At 41.9% G+C, this 18,497-nt stretch overlaps 1 protein-coding gene across 4 annotated transcripts in view; it reads right to left on the bottom strand.

Moving 5' to 3' along the window:
* The window catches only part of scaf8 (SR-related CTD-associated factor 8), a 164,445-nt gene that overhangs the window by 20,020 nt on the left and 125,928 nt on the right, over positions 1-18,497 (bottom strand). For all 4 annotated transcript variants that reach the window (XM_085981481.1, XM_085981483.1, XM_085981482.1 and 1 more), the window contains 7 exons: positions 18,232-18,368; positions 14,016-14,189; positions 6,927-7,006; positions 3,472-3,589; positions 2,148-2,279; positions 456-574; positions 125-318 (listed from right to left, as the gene is read on the bottom strand). In XM_085981481.1, the coding sequence (XP_085837607.1) occupies positions 125-318; positions 456-574; positions 2,148-2,279; positions 3,472-3,589; positions 6,927-7,006; positions 14,016-14,189; positions 18,232-18,368 (954 nt within the window). The remainder of the gene's footprint in view (positions 1-124; positions 319-455; positions 575-2,147; positions 2,280-3,471; positions 3,590-6,926; positions 7,007-14,015; positions 14,190-18,231; positions 18,369-18,497) is intronic.

The raw sequence follows: 18,497 nt of genomic DNA, 5'->3' as shown, positions 1-18,497 counted from the left end.
GTGTAGCCTGCTGTATTATAAGTATTCTCTGTCTTAAAGGCGCTAAATAAAAAAAGCAAATCTTTGCAACACAGTCAATCATGTTCAAAAACGTAAGGAAATTAATCCTTTGGTAGTTACATACTGCTAAGTGTCTTAGACCGGACAGGAGGTAGACCCTTTTTCTGACGTTCCTTTTCACGTTCCCTTGCTCTTCTTTCACTGGAGTAAGATCGAGACGACTTCCTTTTTCTCTCTTTTGACCTTGAGCGAGAACGTTTCCGATGCTTGCGTTTACGAGACCCTGACCGGGACCTGGACCTTTTCTTTCGCGGTGATCTAATCAAACATTACACAAAACTCATCAAAAGTTTCTAATATTACATTAAATATCTTATATCTTGCAGCAAATTAGCTATAAAAATACTTCAACATTTGAAATGAACTGCCTCAAATAAGAGTATTAAATACTGCACCTTGAACGAGATCTTGAGCGTGTCCTAGATCTTGAACGTACTAAAGGTTTCTTTTCTTCATGCTGAAAGATTTCTTCTTCAATAAGGTCCTGACCATCAGGTGCATCAATATCCATATCCTTAATGACCCAAGGAAACATTAAAAACAAGCAAAGGTAGCAATTAACTCAAGGGTCAATAAAGTGTGGACCAGTTATAGTTCATCCGATTCTGGACCAAGTGATGAAAATCAATTGCTCTGAAATGTACCATAGAATGGCACCTAATATAGTGATGATGAGCCCAGGTACAATAGCATTCTCCAGTTCCAAACATTGCATGTATTTGCTCGAATAAGCATGCTTGTATATGAATGAGCACATACATCATTTCCCACATTTTCTAAATGGTTAACAAGAACTAGTACAAAAAATGAACTTCTCCCATTGAAAGTTGCCCAACAATGTTTACCCAATAAATCTGCAGGATCCTTCTCGACACCACTTCCTCTCTCCAAAATGGTACAGAATGGCAAAAAGTAGTAAAAATAAATTTTACTTAAAACCAACATGTAGTTACCAAGCAATAAATTTGTGAACGATTCAGGTGACAAAGTTCAAGTGGTGTATGATGTACTTGAGATACTGGGACCATTTCTACTGTAGCAGAGAAGGTATTGTATTTGTGGGTCTTCTTAAACCTTCTTACCAAAGATTATTTTTGGCTCTCATGTCTTAGATCATTCTCATGGGTGAGTCCCAATGATCTAATTCTTCCAGACTACCATACTTGGTCTTGAGATCTACGCAAGGATTCGGTAATGTGCTTGGGTAAACTGGACTAGCATATGCCTGTAAAAGGACCCACTTGCATGCTTTGAAAGCACTATAGTATTACACCAGACCTTATCTTTATGTTTAAAATATGAAACAAATTAATAGCACAAATAAGTAATCGAATAGTGATATTTAATATTTATAGCTTGGACTCTTTTCATGTGAGCTTTGTCAACTAACTGCCTTTCTCTTAAGACCTTCCAATTGTGTTTCTAAAGAGAACGTTCCAATCGTACCCGATTCAAACCAATTTCTTTACGGAGAGAATTTTTGGAGCATGGAATGCTTTGTCATAGGGAGTAGTTGAGACAGAGCTTATTGCATCTTGTAAAGGATGAGTTTATAAACATTTGAAGTAGAGGAAGACACAAGACTGGGGGGAAGGAGAGGGTAGTGGGATTAGCTTTGGATTGCTCTAGCAAAGAGTTGGCACAGACGACAGGGCAAATAGCCTCCTTCTGCACTGTAAACTTTAATAGAGGTGAAACTAATGCACAGAACTCTCTCTGATGTATGGATTTCTTAAACATAGTATGACATTATGTGGCAGTTATATTTAATTTCCACTTCTCTTATTCAGCACTTGTCAAGATAAACATTGACAATCAGGATGTTCAGTTGATGCAAGAGGAGATCCTGAATAATGAACAAATGTGATGTAACCACTCCAAGTTTACTGAGTGACACTAACAGAGCTTGAGTAATTATATACCTATTTAAGTTTACATATTACAGAACAAAATACAAAGATGAACTAGTTTTAATTCCACAGATTCAACAAAAAGTCAAATACATTTTCCTCATCAAAGTACACCCTAAACCTGAGGCCGGTTGCCATACTCAACACATTCTGTAACACCTCCTATTGTCTCTCTACCTGTTGCTGTTGCTCAAGTGGATCCTCCATTCTGATCTCCTGCTCTTGTTGCTGATGGTGAGTGCTGCCCTGGGAAGGGGTCACTGACTGTTCAGATCCAAAAGTTACCTCCTGATTGTCCAAAGTTGCATTCTGCAAAATAAAGCATTTCATAAGTACAAATCTGTACACCAAGGCAGTGATGTGCTCATTTTCTATAGCCTACTAGTCCTGAGATAATCCTTTTGGTTACCAAAATACAGTATGTACAGGTTTTCTTTACTAGAATAAGAGCAAAAGTAGTTTCTTCTAAATTATTTAAAGAACAAATGATACTAGTTTTTTGACACCATTATGTGCATGACTGATAAGAGTCATGTGTGTCCCAAATAATTAAGGACCCCTATACATATCTGCAATTCATCCCACAATTCCCAAATAGTCTATAATGTGAAAAAGGAATTTTCCTTCCTGCTCCATGCAGGCGAGTTAAGGTGAGTTAATTGCAAAACAATGAAACTAATGGTAATGAAAAGCATGTTGTTACAAGCACAAAGAATGGCCAACAGGACTAAAAAAATTACAGAAAATTATGGTGCATGTTCTGACTTAAAAACATTTTTTTTTTTAATGGGCTATAACAAGATAAAGCTAGCTTGTGTATATATACTGTAAAGAAAATACTGAACCATGAATCACTTCTTCATTTTCATAGTCTGAACAAGCATTTTAGAAAGTTCTAATATTGCATTTTAGAAAGTTCTAATATTGAATGGTTCTTTTGAATACAATATTTGTAGTTAAACTGCTGCAGATGTGCCTCAAAAATAAACTCCACTATTACAAGTAGTTGGAAACATGCAAAGCAATATTTGGTTTGAGAATCATATATGAGCTGGCAATAGAAATAGAGAGAAGTGTATCTATGCTTCATAGATTATGAGAAATCATTTGATAGAGTGAAGCATGAATGATTTGCAGTGTTGAATCTGATGGTAGACATGTGGTGTATTTTAAATCTTTATTACATGTAGCAGTTTAAAAGTTTTTTTGATAATATGTCACGTGTTTTATCAAGATTCAAATATATACACACACACACGAAAAAGGAACCTGTAATTCCACATACTAAAATGAAAATACAGGTACAGAAATAAATTGCATCAAAGAAAATATATTAACAGAGACACAAGCCGATTTGCTATCACTTTAAAGGTACAGTATTTCCTCGCTCACTGAGTCTTTGTGAACTGCACAACAGTTTGTTGCTCAAATTTTCTTACCAATCATTGACACATTCTTGCCTATTATATTTTACAATTATCCTTCATGCTTCTGCCTGTACCTGCTGTGGCTGTTGTTGCTCCATCAGCTGCTGACGAAGCTGCTCGAAGTTTTGCTGCTGGAATTGCTCAGCTAGCTGCTGAAAAAGTGATGTGTTCATGGTCTCAGTTACAAGAGGTCTGTAAATCAAAGAGGTAATCATTTACCACGCACGTGCAAACAACAGTACTTCTGCAAGAGGCTGAAAAAACTAATGCTGAACTGGGTAGCATCTTCAGAGCTTTCAAAACAAGACACGGGATATTTGAACAATACCATATTTTGTCAGTATTAGAATCGGACAACCATTTTAAAAAGACATTAGGACAGTACATGCTTACCATCAGAATTATATTGAACCAAGTTATATTCCTCTGTAGATGATGATTATGCAGTTTTTTTTGGCTAAAATCACTTAAACATTAGAAAAGGCCGTTCATATCTGACATTACTACTTAGAATTACCCCCTCCAAATAGGCAATTAAAAAAAAAACTTGCAACTTTCCCTAAGTCTGGTTGGTAAATGCAATATATGGTGTGGTATCAAATAATACCTATCTATTCCCCTCATAATTTTGTACACCTCAATCAGGTCCCCCCTCAGCCTTCTCTGCTCTAAGGAAAACAACCCCAGCCTGTCCCAAATCTATGCTGAGTTAGCTGCGGTGTTAGTGAGTGCACTACAATTGGACCTTAAATGATTTTAAAGGGGAAAAACAAACAAACAATCACCTATGCTACTATTCAGTGACCTATGCTGGAAAGTGTGTATGGTGTTTACATTAACTAGGCACAGTATGCCCCGATGTTCAAACAATACAGCAACACTCACTATTGGTGAAGCACAAGACTGTTCCTGGTACCTGTGGGAACTGTACCCTGGGAAATCACTGCCCTTTGGGAGGAAGGGAGAAAACCAGGATGATTTATTCTAAATATAAACGCTAACTTGCAGATGGGAGGCACAGCTTGCTCCCATACCGCAATGCACCTCAAGCTAACAGCATGTCACTTTGCACCAATTCTTTATGCTGTAACTGTTTTTTCCTGACGTGCATTCAGGAAAGGTATGCAATGGAGGCTTAGAGAAGGAGGAAGAAACATAATGTAGAACCATAATGTTAAAGGAAAAGTTTCATAACTAAAACCTAGATGTTCTAAGGATTACTCACATTTTTTGTTTGTGAAGTATAGCTTAAAAATAAAATGTCAGTTTTACAGAGTTTAAGTAACTTCTGAAGATACGTTAATGTGCTGCCTGCCATTCTGTAAGAAGGTACTGATCACCAGGTGTTCTAATAAGGTGAACCGTTTCCAAACACTGAGTTTTGTTGATCGGCTCTCTTGCTTTAGCTTCTCTCTTCTGTAATACTTAATGACTTCAAAACCAATTATGTTATGACCTTCTAATGCAACAGTGCATGTAATAGGAGCTGTCCTACCACATTTGAGCTATTAGCAGCAGAACTGCTAAAGATTAAATAATGCCTGGCCAAGAGCTTGCCATGCTGCTTTAATTCCAAATTTATTTTCAACAAAAATTTACATGCCAGGAATGCTGACAAAAATCCCTTCCAAACACTATTACTGGTTTGAATAATAAATCTTTTAATTTTATTTGTTGTGCATTCAAAACTTCACAAAAGTAATATAGTTAGAGTCATAGAGTTATACAGCACAGAAAGAGGCCCTTCAGCCCATCGTGTCCGCACCGGCCATCAAGCCCTATCTATTCTAAACCCATTTTCCAGCACTTGGTCCATAGCCTTGTATGCTATGGCGTTTCAAGTGCTCATCTAAATGCTTCTTGAATGTTGTGAGGGTTCCTGCCTCTACCACCCTTTCAGGCAGTGAGTTCCAGATTCCAACCACCCTCTGGGTGAGAAAGCTTTTCCTCAAATCCCCTCTAACCCTCCTGCCCCTTACCTTGAAACTCTGCCACCTGGTTATTGACCCCTCTACTAAAGGGGAAAAGTTCCTTTCTATCTACCCTATCTATTCCCCTCATAATTTTGTACACCTCAATCAGGTCCCCCCCCCCTCAGCCTTCTCTGCTCTAAGGAAAACAACCCCAGCCTGTCCAGTCTCTCTTCATAGCTGAAGCGCTCCAGCCCAGGTAACATCCTGGTGAATCTCCTCTGCACCCTCTCCAATGCAATCACATCCTTCCTATAGTGTGGCGACCAGAACTGCACACAGTATTCCAGCTGTGGCCTAACTAGCGTTTTGTACAGCTCCATCATAACCTCCCTGCTCTTATATTCTATGCCTCGGCTAATGAAGGCAGGTATCCCATATGCCTTTTTAACTACCTTATCTACCTATCCTGCTGCCTTCAGGGATCTATGTACATGCACACCAAAGTCCTTGTTAGTCCTCCCAAAATGCATCATCTCACACTTTTCAGGGTTAAATTCCATTTGCCACTGTTCAGCCCATCTGACCAACCCGTCTATATCATCCTGTAGCCTGAGGCTTCCCTCCTCGCTATTTACCACGCCACCAATTTTCGTGTCATCTGTGAACTTACTGATCATACCTCCTACATTCATATCTAAATCATTAATGTACACTACAAACAGCAAAGGACCCAGCACCGATCCCTGCGGTACACCACTGGACACAGGCTTCCAGTCACAAAAACAACCTTTGACCATCACCCTCTGCCTCCTGCCACTAAGCCAATTTTGGATCCAATGTGCCAAATTGCCCTGGATCCTATGGGCTCTTACCTTCTTGACCAGTCTCCTATGCGGGACTAAGTTAACGAAACACTTACAAGCAGTTTGTCTCGCATCTTAAATCAATCAACAAAAACTGTCTGCATTCCATCTTTGTTTCAAATTACTCTATTTCTAGCAGGGAAACACAAACCACGCTCGCATTTTGAATTTTATATATGGATTCCAATCCCATTGCATTCCAACGATATCAGAACTGATGAATGAGGAGTGCAAGTGACAGAAATAAAAAACATCCAAATCAAGTCAGAACACTTTCCATTTTAAACAAAATTAGTGTATTAACATATTAAGGGCTGTCCTTCTTGTTCCAGGGCATAGCTACAATCCCAACCCACCCCTTCTTCCTTACACCCAGCAAAACTTCCTTACACCCAGCAAAACTTCCTTAAAGATCATAATGGAATTGCTAAGGAATGAGATTACCGAGAATGAGATCCAGGAAGCTATGGAAAATGACTTACTCCAGCTCCTATTTCTTATGTAGGAGGTGGAAAATGCAACACACACAAGAACTTTAAATTTCCAATATCTATTGTTGGGAACATTACATTTTTTCCAATTGTGCTGTGTACATCAATGAAACAAACACTGAAATTCATTCAATCTTACCTCCAGCATATTTACTTATATCACAATAAAATACAGCTACGTTCGGTGCAAAGATTTCAGAAGCAAGAAATGCACTCATTCACAATTCGGGGGAAAAAAGATGTATAAATCAGAATTTCTTACAGCTGGGATGCAGATGTTTCTTTCTTAGTTTCGTCCGAGCGATCATGTTCTTCTTCATACTCAAATCTGTCGAGGAGTTTCTGCAGCAAAACATACAACCCCAAATCAGTATTTCACAGCCAGTTGATTCAATAGCAGTGTTGCCCACCTAGCCCTGTCTATACATACGTCCTGTTTTAATTGTAATTGCTACTTCCTTCAGAATCAGAGATTTCTTCAAAAGCAGAAATGCATTTAGTTTGTTGTATGCCTCCTTTATCCTACAGTCTCCTGCCAGTGGCAGCCTGATTCTGGTGACAGCATTGCAAAGAAAACGAACCAACATTGCTGTTTCTGAAGATGCCATGACCCGTCAACTCTGGAAGCACCAGCACTACCCCTCTCCACTTACTGCAAATATAAATACTTCCGTTAGAGGCAGAGACTCTTAGATATTTTGGCTAAGTGCTACAAGATGCAGTTTACTGATTTCTAGCCAAACTGGAACTTTCCAAAAATTGTAGTTGCACTTGTGCTGTGGAATTACATGATGGATTCTACACATCTGGGATGAATAGAAGACCATTTCTTCTTGAGGCTGTTCTGCAATATGAAGGGGACACAATAAGGTGGCCACTACTACCAGGAATGAGAATCGCTATCATCTTCATTGCCTTCGTCAGCTTGTGTAGTAATAGGCTTTTTGGTGGTCAGGTGAAGGATGCTAGAAATGGAATCATTTTGGTGCTTGGCATCAACATTAAACATTTCTAGTTCAAATATAATGTGGGCTTGATGAAAAGTAAAACTCCCTCTAACCTACCCTAAAATCAGTAAAGCACCACCTAATACACCAGTGTAATTTTTTCCAATTCTAACCTTATCTACCCTTCTAACTGAGGCAATTAATCTGTGGCACAGTTTAAGCAGGGTCATGCCCACTAGACAGAAACAACTTGCATTTCTACAGTGGTTCAATGTAAAAGAAAAATGCGTCCAAGCACTCACCAAGACAGAGAGCGTGAACAGGAAAAAAAAAGGCAAGACAAATTGGATACGTGCTGCAAAAGGCCACAAGGATAGGAAAACAAAGGCTTATTTTGAAAAGTTCTAAAGGCCCAGGAGTTAAGAAGTGATTTTGGGACATAATTCCATAAGATAGGGGGATAGTAACTGAAAGAATGACTTCCGATGGTGAAGCACAGGGAATAATACACAAGTAGTACAGGAAACCTTCGATTTACCGGCACCTAAATAACCGGAAATCTCGGTTAACCGGCAAAATTCAGGAGCAGGTTCAGGTAAGTTTTACTTCATATTACTTGCCTTCCTCGATCTGTTGCTGTGCTATTGGGTGTGGCTGCAGCTGTTGCTAAGCTACAGAGACGCTTGGAACTTGTGGCCATTGTTCTGCACCTGTTGCTAAGCAACAGGGTTTGTTGCTTTATACAGAGCTCTCAGCTCTCCGTATCTTTTACTATAGCTCTCGGTTATCCAGAATTTTTGATGAACCGGCACCACGTCGGTCCCGGATAAAAAAAAGTTTCCTGTAATCTGATGTCATATAGGGTAGGAACATATGGCTGGAGCTAGGCCAAGGAAGGATTTGAAAATAAGTTTCTTGAAGCTGAGATTCAGTTAAAGGGGAAATACTGTTTTCTCAAAGTGCCCCCCCACCAAAATCACCAATTCATAAAATACATGCATAAAATGCAGGTTTGGGTCGGGTGGGAGGTTAAAGTGTTAAAAATCTGAATCCCGCCCACTTCTGGTTTTAACGGAGGTGGGATGGGGGGCAGGCAGCCAACCCACTCCCAGGAGGCGGGTCGGCACTTCAAATATGATAATGAGGCGGAAAGCCTCGGAGTTAACCTGTTTTGCAGGTTTAACTGTGGCCAGCCGGGGTTCCCGGGCCTCAGGAATCCCGGCAGCTGCAGCAAGGACAGCCTTGGGGAGCGCTCCTTGTGGGCTGGGAGGAGCAGGAGTGCCTCACCCCGGCCCCCGAACATCAGCCTCCACCCCCATACAACCTACCTGCCAACAACCTATTAATCAAGCGGACTTCTGGGCGGGGAATCGGTTGGTGATGGTACACGCACACTGTGGAGCTAATTCTCCACAGCACGCGGGGAAACTCAGACTTCCGGGTTTCCCGCGCACTACTGGGCCTCCCGCTCCCAGCACGTTAGAACATTATTAAAGATCCCCCCATATCCTAGCATTTCAACTAGCCAATCAGAATGAGATGTTTGATCAACAGGTGAAATTTAGCTTTTGTAATTAACATTAACTCGGGACATAAAATTAAACCCTTTAAGAGCTTTAGTAATCAGCATGTTCGACTTATTTTGAAATCTCAAACTTTTTACTTCAACAGTTGACAACTCTAATTAGCCTGAAAGCCAAACTAGTATTTGCTATCCTCAAAACGTTATGAAACACACACTGTATAACCCCAGGAATCAAAAATTCCACTGGTCAAAGACCAGAACTTATTTTCCTTTGGTCAAGGCTAGAAGAAAATGGCTATTTAAGTCTATTTCTAGACAACATCATAACACTGCTGCAACACACATTTCTTGCAACTGCATAATACTGAACCACAACAATGAAATTTAAGTACTTCATTCCTGCCAGTGAATTCAGTGTTTAATTTTTGCCAGTGGGTGGTGCCGTGGGGAAAAACACAATATTGCCTGGATAACAGTAATCCAAGGGCAGGCTGTACAACCTGCAGCCTTAAGATCACTTGCGGCTTATAATTCATGGCAATCTGGCCCTTGAAGTCCAGGCAATTGAGCCCTATTTGTGCTTATTGTTTATTTCCTGCTCTTTCCAAATCATATCAATTTAATCTCTTGAGGAAAAGAACAAAGAAAATGAAAATAATAAAAACAAAGGAGAAATTGTGTGTAAGAACACTGTCTGTTCTAGGTGTAATTTATAGTGATGTTACCTGGATTTCAGTAAATCCATGGTGGCCATGTGACATTTCCATACTGCATCCAGTTAAAACTACAAAATACCTACAATTCTAAATATCGCCCTTCCAGTTCAGTTGTGTCTGGAGAAGCTACTTGAACTGTATAACACCAACCTGCATTTGTATAGTGCTGTAACGGAAAAACACCCCCAAAGCACCTCACAAAACAAGAGTCACAAAAATGGATGCCGAGCCAGGAAGGAAGAGATTGACAGGGTGAACGAAAGCTAGGTCAAAGAGATGGATTTTGAAAAAGTTCTCAAAAAGGTAGGTTTAAAGCGAGTGCTCCAGAAAGTAGAAGCAAGGTGACAAAGTTCTGCCGTCAATGGAGGAGCGAAGAGGAAAGGGTGATGAACAGATTATTCAGGAAGACATTCAGAGCTGGAAGAAATTGGGGAAAGGCCACGGAAGGATTTATTACATAACATTTACAGCACAGAAACAGGCCATTTGGCCCAATAGGTCTGTGCCGGTGTTAATGCTCCACATGAGCCTTCTCTCACCCTTCTTCATCTAACCCCATCAACATATCCTTCCATTCCTTTCTCCCTCATGTGTTTATCTAGCTTCCCCTTAAATGCATCTATGCTATTCGCCTCAACTACTTCTTGTGGTAGCGAGTTTCACATTCTAACCACTCTCTGGGTAAAGAAGATTCTCCTAATAGGGATAATCTCTCAGTTCTGGTATCATCCGAGTAAATCTTTTTTGCACCTTCCTCAGGGCCTTGATATCCTTTTTATAATATGGAGACGCAAACTCTTCACAGTACTCCAAGTGTGGTATAACCAAGGTTCTATGCAAATTTAACATAACTTCTCTGCTTTACAATTCTATCCCTCTAGAAATGATCCCCAGTACTTTGTTTGCTCTGTTATGGCCTTATTAACCTGCGTCGCTACTTTTAGTGATTTGTGTATCTGTACCCCCAGATCCCTCTGCTCCTGCTTCAGCAGGCCATACAGACTGTTGAAATGGGCAGACAAAGATTTTGAATTGAATGTATTGAGTGGTGGGGAGATTGTGTAGTCAGCGAGCACTTTAGATGATGGCCAAACAGTGACAATTTTGAATTGATGACCCATGATTACCAAGTCTCCATCCAGAGGAAACAGCCTTTCCCTATTAAATCGATCAAATTCCTTCAAGATTTTAAAAACTTCTATTAAACCTTCTCTGCTCCAGTGGAAATAAAAGACTTGCATTTATATAGCGCCTTTCACGACCACCGGACGTCTCAAAGCACTTTACAGCCAGTGAAGTAATTTTGAAGTGTAGTCACTGTTGTAATGTAGAAAACGCAGCAGCCAATTTGTGCACAACAAGCTCCCACAAACAGCAATGTGATAATGACCGGATAATCTGTTTTTATGATGTTGATTGAGGGATAAATATTGGCCAGGACACCAGGGATAACGCCCCTGCTCTTCTTCAAAATAGTGCCATGGGATCTTTTATGTACACCTGAGAGAGCAGACAGGGCCTCGGTTTAAGGTCTCATCCAAAAGACGACACCATCCGACAGTGCAGCACTCCCTCAGCACTGCGCTGGCGTGTCAGCTCAGATTTTTGTGCTCAAGTCTCTAGAGTGGGACTTGAACCCACAGCCTTCTGACTCAGAGGAGAGAGTGCTACCCACTGAGTCACTTGCTGACAAATAGTCCCTGTATATCAACTCTCTCCTCATAATTATAGTTTCCAATTTCTGGCATCATAATACTGTACACGCTGTGGTTTTAATAATAATGGGGTGCCCAAAAGAACACAGTGCTCTAACTGTGGTGTAACCAATATTATGTCCAAATTGATCATTAGGCCTTTATTCTTATACTTTATGTCCACAAAATGCTGCTTTGATTGCTGGTCTGCTGATTGATGACTGGGGTAGCCTCAAGTTTGTGCCACTCTGACATGAGCAAGTGAAATGGGGACATAAGTGGACCAGGTGAATTCTGCTCTGGAACTGTTGGTGGGAGCAATTCAACGTGAATTACCAAATGGATTTCCTGTACTGTACTGATGCTTTTGGTAAAATTACCAGCATGTATATTAATGACCTGGACTTGTGTACGGAGGCAACATTTCAACATTTGTGGATGAAACAATGAGGATAGTAACAGCCTTCAGGAGGACATACAGACTGGCAAAATGGGCAGAGATATGACAGATGAAATTTAATGGAGAGAAGTGTGAAATGATGCATTTTTGGAAGGAAAAATTACAAGGCGCATATAAACTAGTTGGTAAAATTTTAAGGGGGAGTGAAGCAACAGACACCTGGGGGTTGACATACACAAATCTTTGAAGGTGACAAGACAAGTTGATAAAGCTGTTTAAAAAAAAAAAAGCATACGGGATCCTTGGCTTTATAAATAGAGCCACGAGTACAAAAAAGCAAGGAAGTTATGCTAAATCTTTATAAATCACCTGGTTAGACCTCAGCTAGGGTATTGGATCTAATTCTGGACACCACGCTTTAGAAAGCATATCAAGGCCTTGGAGAGGGTGCAAAGGAGATTTACCAGAACGGTACCAGAGATGCAGAAACTCAGTTTTGCAGAGAGACTAGAGGAGCTGGGATTATTCTCCTTAGAGCAAAGAACATTAAGGGGAAATTTAACAGAGGTGTTCAAAATTATGAGGTGTCTTGCAAGAGTAACTGGGGAGAAACTGTTTCCTCTGGTAGGTGGGTCAGTAACCAGAGGACACAGATTTAAGATAATTGGTTAAAAAAAAGCCAGGGGGGAGAGGAGTAGAATGTTTTTTTTAAACTCAGCGAGTTATGATCTGGAATGCATTGCCCAAAAGGGTGGTGGAAGCAAATTCAATAGTAACTCACATAAGGGAATTAGATGCTTAAAAAGGAAAAATTTGCAGAGCTATGGGGGAAACAGCAGGGGAGTGGGACTAATTTGTAGCTCTTTCAGAGAACCAGCACAGGCATGATGGACTGAATGGCCTCCTGTGTGTGATTCTATGTAGAATTTATCCCCTTGATATTCAATGAAAATCTTGAAGCAAAAAGCATCAACTAGATGCTGAAGATAAAGAGTTGCTTGGAATGAATCGGTGGAGAGCAGAGTGTGTGAACAGTGGTAGGTTCAGCCCAAAAGAGGTTTGTTGCAAACTTGCAAAAATGTCTCTGCCATATATTACTTGCGAATAACTAGAGATGGTAATAATGGAGAGTATCTAAAAAAAAAACAATAACCAGGATTGGTACTAACAATGGGGGAAAAAAAACTGAAGATGCTGTCAGAATTCAGTCCTGTGGAAAGTGTCACCAGGGGCACATGGTATAAACATAGAAGATAGGCGCAGGAGTAGGCCATTCGGCCCTTCGAGCCTGCTCCGCCATTCAATGAGATCATGGCTGATCATCCAAGTTCAGTACCCTGTCCCTGCCTTCTCCCCATATCCCTTGATCCCTTTAGCCTTAAGAAATATATCCAACTCTTTCTTGAATATATTTAATGAACTGGCCTCCACCGCCCTCTGTGGCAGAGAATTCCACAGGTTCACCACTCTCTGGGTGAAGAAATTCCTCCTCATTTCAGTCCTAAATGGCTTACCCCTTATCCTTAGACTATGACCCTTGGTTCTGGACTCCCCGGCCATCAGAAACATCCTTTCTGCATTCTTAAAGGAGCAGATTTATCTTCTGTGAAGATGTTGATGCCCATGTCACTCCTGCTTCCTCTGTCTTTATTTGTTAGTGCATTGACAAATGACGAATGAAAAGTTAAAAATATGTAATGAAGGAGGTGGGGAATTAATTGTTCAGATAGCTACCACAGAGAAAAAAAAAAATCAGTGCTTCTCTTGAGGTAGGACTATTGGCTATCAGCACACACTTGTCTTGGACTGGAACCTGGAGAAATATTTTTTTTTACCCTCTTTTGAAGTACCAGTGAAGAAAATGATTAATGCATATTGAAAGAATATTAAAGCCATTATTGTGGCAACACTAAAGCATAGTGAAGTAGCATGGATATTTCACTTTACACTTTATTCACTTACTGAACATTTTTAAATGCAGCACTCCTTCAGTGCAGTGTACAATGATCAGAGTTGTGCTCGGTCTTATGCTTTATATTAGCTCTAACATAATTGCATCCATCACATACCTTATTAAAATTGAGCCGCTGTTCCAGTGGATTGAGTGTATTAGCTGTTGCAGCTGCTGTTAGCTGAGCTGTAAGGGCCTGTAGTTGGACCACAAGCCCAGCATCAAGAGCCTGAAGCAGAGAAGGTTGAGGTTTTTGCTGCTGCATCTGAAGACTCTGCACCAACTGCTGGAGCTAGAGACAAAGAGGAAATGACAATGCAACAGTTTTACATATAGAATTCACACCACAAATAATCCTCTCTTCTGTAACATCTGCACAAATGTATATGATAATGGGAATGAAGTCAAATAAATTGATAGCAAGCTTTTGCTACAAAATCTGTGAAGTGTGGGAATTATTAAAACCTCAGGCCTAGAAATTCGGTATAGCCGCGTTTGGGGCGCTAGTCCTGGCGATGCGCAAAGTTTAGCGCCAGGCGCAATTTAGCGCGATATTGGGTTGCAGCGCCCCTAAAGGTGATTGCGGCGCTAAATCAGGCGCTGCACACTACTCTTAAGGCGCTAACCCGGCGGCGCAACCCAATTTCGCGGCGGCAGGGCGCAGCGAGGGTGTTGTCAATAATCACTTTCCGAGAGACAGTGGCGCCGGCCAGCTCTTAAAGGGGCAGGTCAATTGGCATCACCAGACACTCAGTGCCTTGTAGGCCTTCAAAGCGGTGGGAGCCTACCTGTGGCGCACCAGCCTAGCAAGACATGGAAAGGGTGAGGCAGAGGGCGGAACGCCTCACTGATGGGGCATTGGATGCTTTGGTTGGCGCAGTGGAATCAAGGCCTTAGAAGATGGTCGGAATGTGATTTATGTTTTGGACAGTCTCCCGGGTGTGAGAGGCAGTTGTGTGTCAGTGTATTCATTTTGCTTTCTGTTGCCATAGCTTTCTCATGTTTGAAGGAACCACATTTTGTGTAATGAAACACTTTCTTCATTTACAATGGCCATGCCTGCTATTTACATGCATCTTGCCCTTTACAGGCTTGGGGGTATCAGACCGGTTCCATTCCTGTTCTTGGAATGGCAGCAAGCATTCCGTGAGAGGGGCCTAGAAGCTACTTCTGATCAGCCTCTGACGCTCAGCCTGAGAAGAGCCGCTCGCGTAGAAGTTCAGGCGAGCAGCCATCTTCTCAGCCGCCGACAGAGATGTGCTGTACCTTATCGGAGGCTGCAGATCTGGCTGAAGCAGCTGGCACTGCTCAGTCACCACCTCCTTTCTAAATCGCAGCCTTCTGACACACTGCTCCTCCGGCATGTTCATGTAGGAAAACTGCTGTCGGATAACCCTGCCAGCGTAAGGTCTGTTGGCCCTCCTCCGTCTGGCCATGCCCGCCCCCCTCTCCCTGCGTCTCAGTGCCCTTTCCAGATGATTCAGCAGCAGGACGTTCCCCTCCAATGCAGCCCCCATAATAAGTGCCCACAGGAAGGTTCCCCATTGTCAAGGCTCACCAACAGCAAGGTGATGGTCAGAAGGCTGAAGATCGTCTACCTGCACTGGCTCAGTGGTCAAATGGCTCTCAGTGTGCAGCTCAGCAACTCTTTGCAGCTCTCGAGGAAGTTGTGATCCAAAAATGGCTGCCGCTTTTAAACCACACCAGTCCCCTTTAAATAACGCTCCTCCAGCCCGAGAGCGACTTGGTAAGGCCCAGGTAAGCTGTCACTATTAGCGCCAGGCGCTACGGAGGAGGGCGCCACTGAATTTCCGGTCCGGGGCACCCAAAAGGCGTTGCACACTCAAACGACGTCATAATCAGCCTGCGCCCATGAGTGGGCGCTAAGATTTAGCGCCGGCGCTAAATGCATGCTCAATATGGGGCGAGGCGCCTTGCGCCCGCCCAGAAATTGGCTAGCGCCCCACTTCTCGGCCTCTTTAGGTGTTAATCGGTGGCGCTATCAACCGAATTTTCATGACATAGATTTAAAACTAAATGGCCGGGTGGGCACATATATTTCAACTAATAACACACTATTAAACAGAATGGTCAGACACAGGTAAATACCTAGGACTTTCCAGACTGTGAATTCTTGTATCTTAGCTGGTCACTGTGTGGAGGCACTAAATATTCTTCCTAGAGGAAGAGCTGGAAAATTAGAGGGAAAGTCACTCTAAATCACATTTGTGCACTAACAGCTCCTTATTAAGCAACACTGGTAGAGGTCTGGAAGCAGGGCACCTGTGAGTGTCTCAAGCAAGGGACAGTATATGTAAGGAGACCAGAAGTGGAGAAACTAATATCCTAATTAATGGCCCAGAAATTCCATTCGCAGCCCTCCCGCAGGCGGAGGGCTGCGATTTGGAAAAATCTGCACCTGGACCGGAGGGCTCCCGGGAGGCACAGAATTCCATTGCTGTGCCTCTTCAAACTGATGCGCAGAGCACACATATCCCAGGGGCACATGTAGTTGACAGGAAGATCTGTCAAATCTATGAATAGAGATCAGCCCCAAAACATAAGTAAAACTTCAAATACATTTTTTAAAAACATATTTTTGAAATGACTATAAATTACATAAATTAACTATTTTAAACAAAAATTTAAATTTTGGGGGAAAAAAATTAAAGTTTTTAACGGGGCTAAAATACTTACCTTTCTTTAAAGTATTTTAAAATGATAAATCAGTGGAAAAAATGTTTTATTTTTTACTCTCTTCAACTGTTAACCTGGTAAAAGCAGGCCTTGCCTGAGAACTAAGAAACAAAAACTAAGATGGTGAATTTTGAAGGTCTTCACGCAAAATGTTGACGTCCACAGATCCTGCCTGATCTGCATTTTCTGCTTTTGTTTCAGATTTCCAGCATCTGCAGTATTTTGCTTTCTGTTTTCAAAACAGTTAATCAAGGTTTACCTGCTAGGACAGTATAATACTTTAAACATTTACTTTGTTTCAATTTGAGCCATCCTGACAATTATACACATAAAGACCTTCTCTCCAAGTAGAAAAAAAATCAGCATAAACTGTTCAACTGAAGTATAACTACACTTAGTAACTGCAAACTCAGCATAATCTGTTGCTTGGATCGTTCCATCTGTACAATCTCCACACATGCAAAGTAGTTTCAGTATTGGGGACGGAGTGTAAACTAGGTGTAGTTGTAATAACTTTTACACCACTCAACTCCTCCCCCAAACACACACATGGCAGTGTTTATTTGCACCACCAGTAGGTTGGATCAGATTTCTGATTCGTCCCCTTGGAGGATAAGATGCACCCAACAGTTTGTCTAGATTGTGTAATTTGATCCTGCCTGTTGCAGAGCAGTCTGCAATGTGTAATTTGATCCAGTCTTGTCACGCAGCCTACAGAAAGTGGACGTGCAGTTAAGCTTTGCGAACATCCTCCGTTATCCTGTTATCTAGTGTTCTGAAATTGTAATTATAGTTGTCCTTGGCTGGTAAAATAAGACTCTAATGAGTGGGTTAGTTAATTATTTGGTGTTTTATGTTTTTTTCCCCCTTCTGGAAGTGATAAAAATTCTAAAATTCATAATGAAGGGACAATGTGTGCATAGGGTGCATGTGTGCATCCAACCTTCTGACACACCAGCGAGTTCACACTGGGGAGAGGCCGTTCACCTGCTCCGTGTGAGAGAAGGGATTCACTAATTCATCTGGTTGGAAGAACGGGATTCATGTCTAACAGCCGGGGGAGGGGGTGAAGAGGCGTAATCAGTCTTCCCATCTGGACCACGTTCTCGCTCTCATTGTCACCCACTCCCGCTTTAGACCTGGATCACGTTCTTCCCCCAGGCTCAAACCCTCGCCCCACCAAAGCTCCTGAACCTTTCACCCGCCATGCCAAGTTCTTGATCTCTCTCTTCTCCCCTACCCCCCACCCCCAGTTTCTGACCTCTTCCCCCTCCGAGAGTTCCTGTCCTCTCCTCCACCCCACAAGTTCCTGACCTCCTTGCCCCCACCCACGAGTTCCTGACCTCCTTCCCCACCCACAAGTTCCTGACCACTTCCCCCTCGCCGAGTTCCAGACCACCGACCCCCCTCCCCCAGTTCCTGACCTCCTCCCCCCCCCGCCACCCATATGGTGCACATGCACAGAAGTCCATGTGCAAATAATCACAGTGCAACATTTGTACTTCAATGCACGTATTAGGGACATAGACATGAAGCGCTCCACACAAAAAGAACATGCTCCAAATGCAAGTAAACTATTTTTAGTGCGTCAAAAAGATCTGTATTATCAATACATACAAAATTGGCAGATGTCATACCTGTTGCCCCTGGGGACTCTGGAGAAGCTGTGCAACAGCAGCAATTGTATCGGTGTTAGACAGCTGAGAGATGGAGGCCCATGCATCAGGTAAATTCTGCACCACATTAGCTGGAGTAGCAGGCGTGGCTGGAGTTCCTGGAAAATAAAATATTTGCGACCATACAAATTGGTATTGTTTGTAGAATTGATTTCCTGCATTGAATGAACCACCTGTATACACAAATAATGAATCAGCATACTTTGGCAATATAGTCTCACCTGTAA

The sequence above is a fragment of the Somniosus microcephalus genome, chromosome 3 (assembly GCF_052327205.1).
Source record: "Somniosus microcephalus isolate GS21.2 chromosome 3, FLI_Smic_1.0, whole genome shotgun sequence".
NCBI classification, from domain to species: Eukaryota; Metazoa; Chordata; class Chondrichthyes; order Squaliformes; family Somniosidae; genus Somniosus; species Somniosus microcephalus.
Note: the sequence above shows the minus strand (reverse complement) of the source record. Positions and strands in the feature narration are given on the sequence as shown.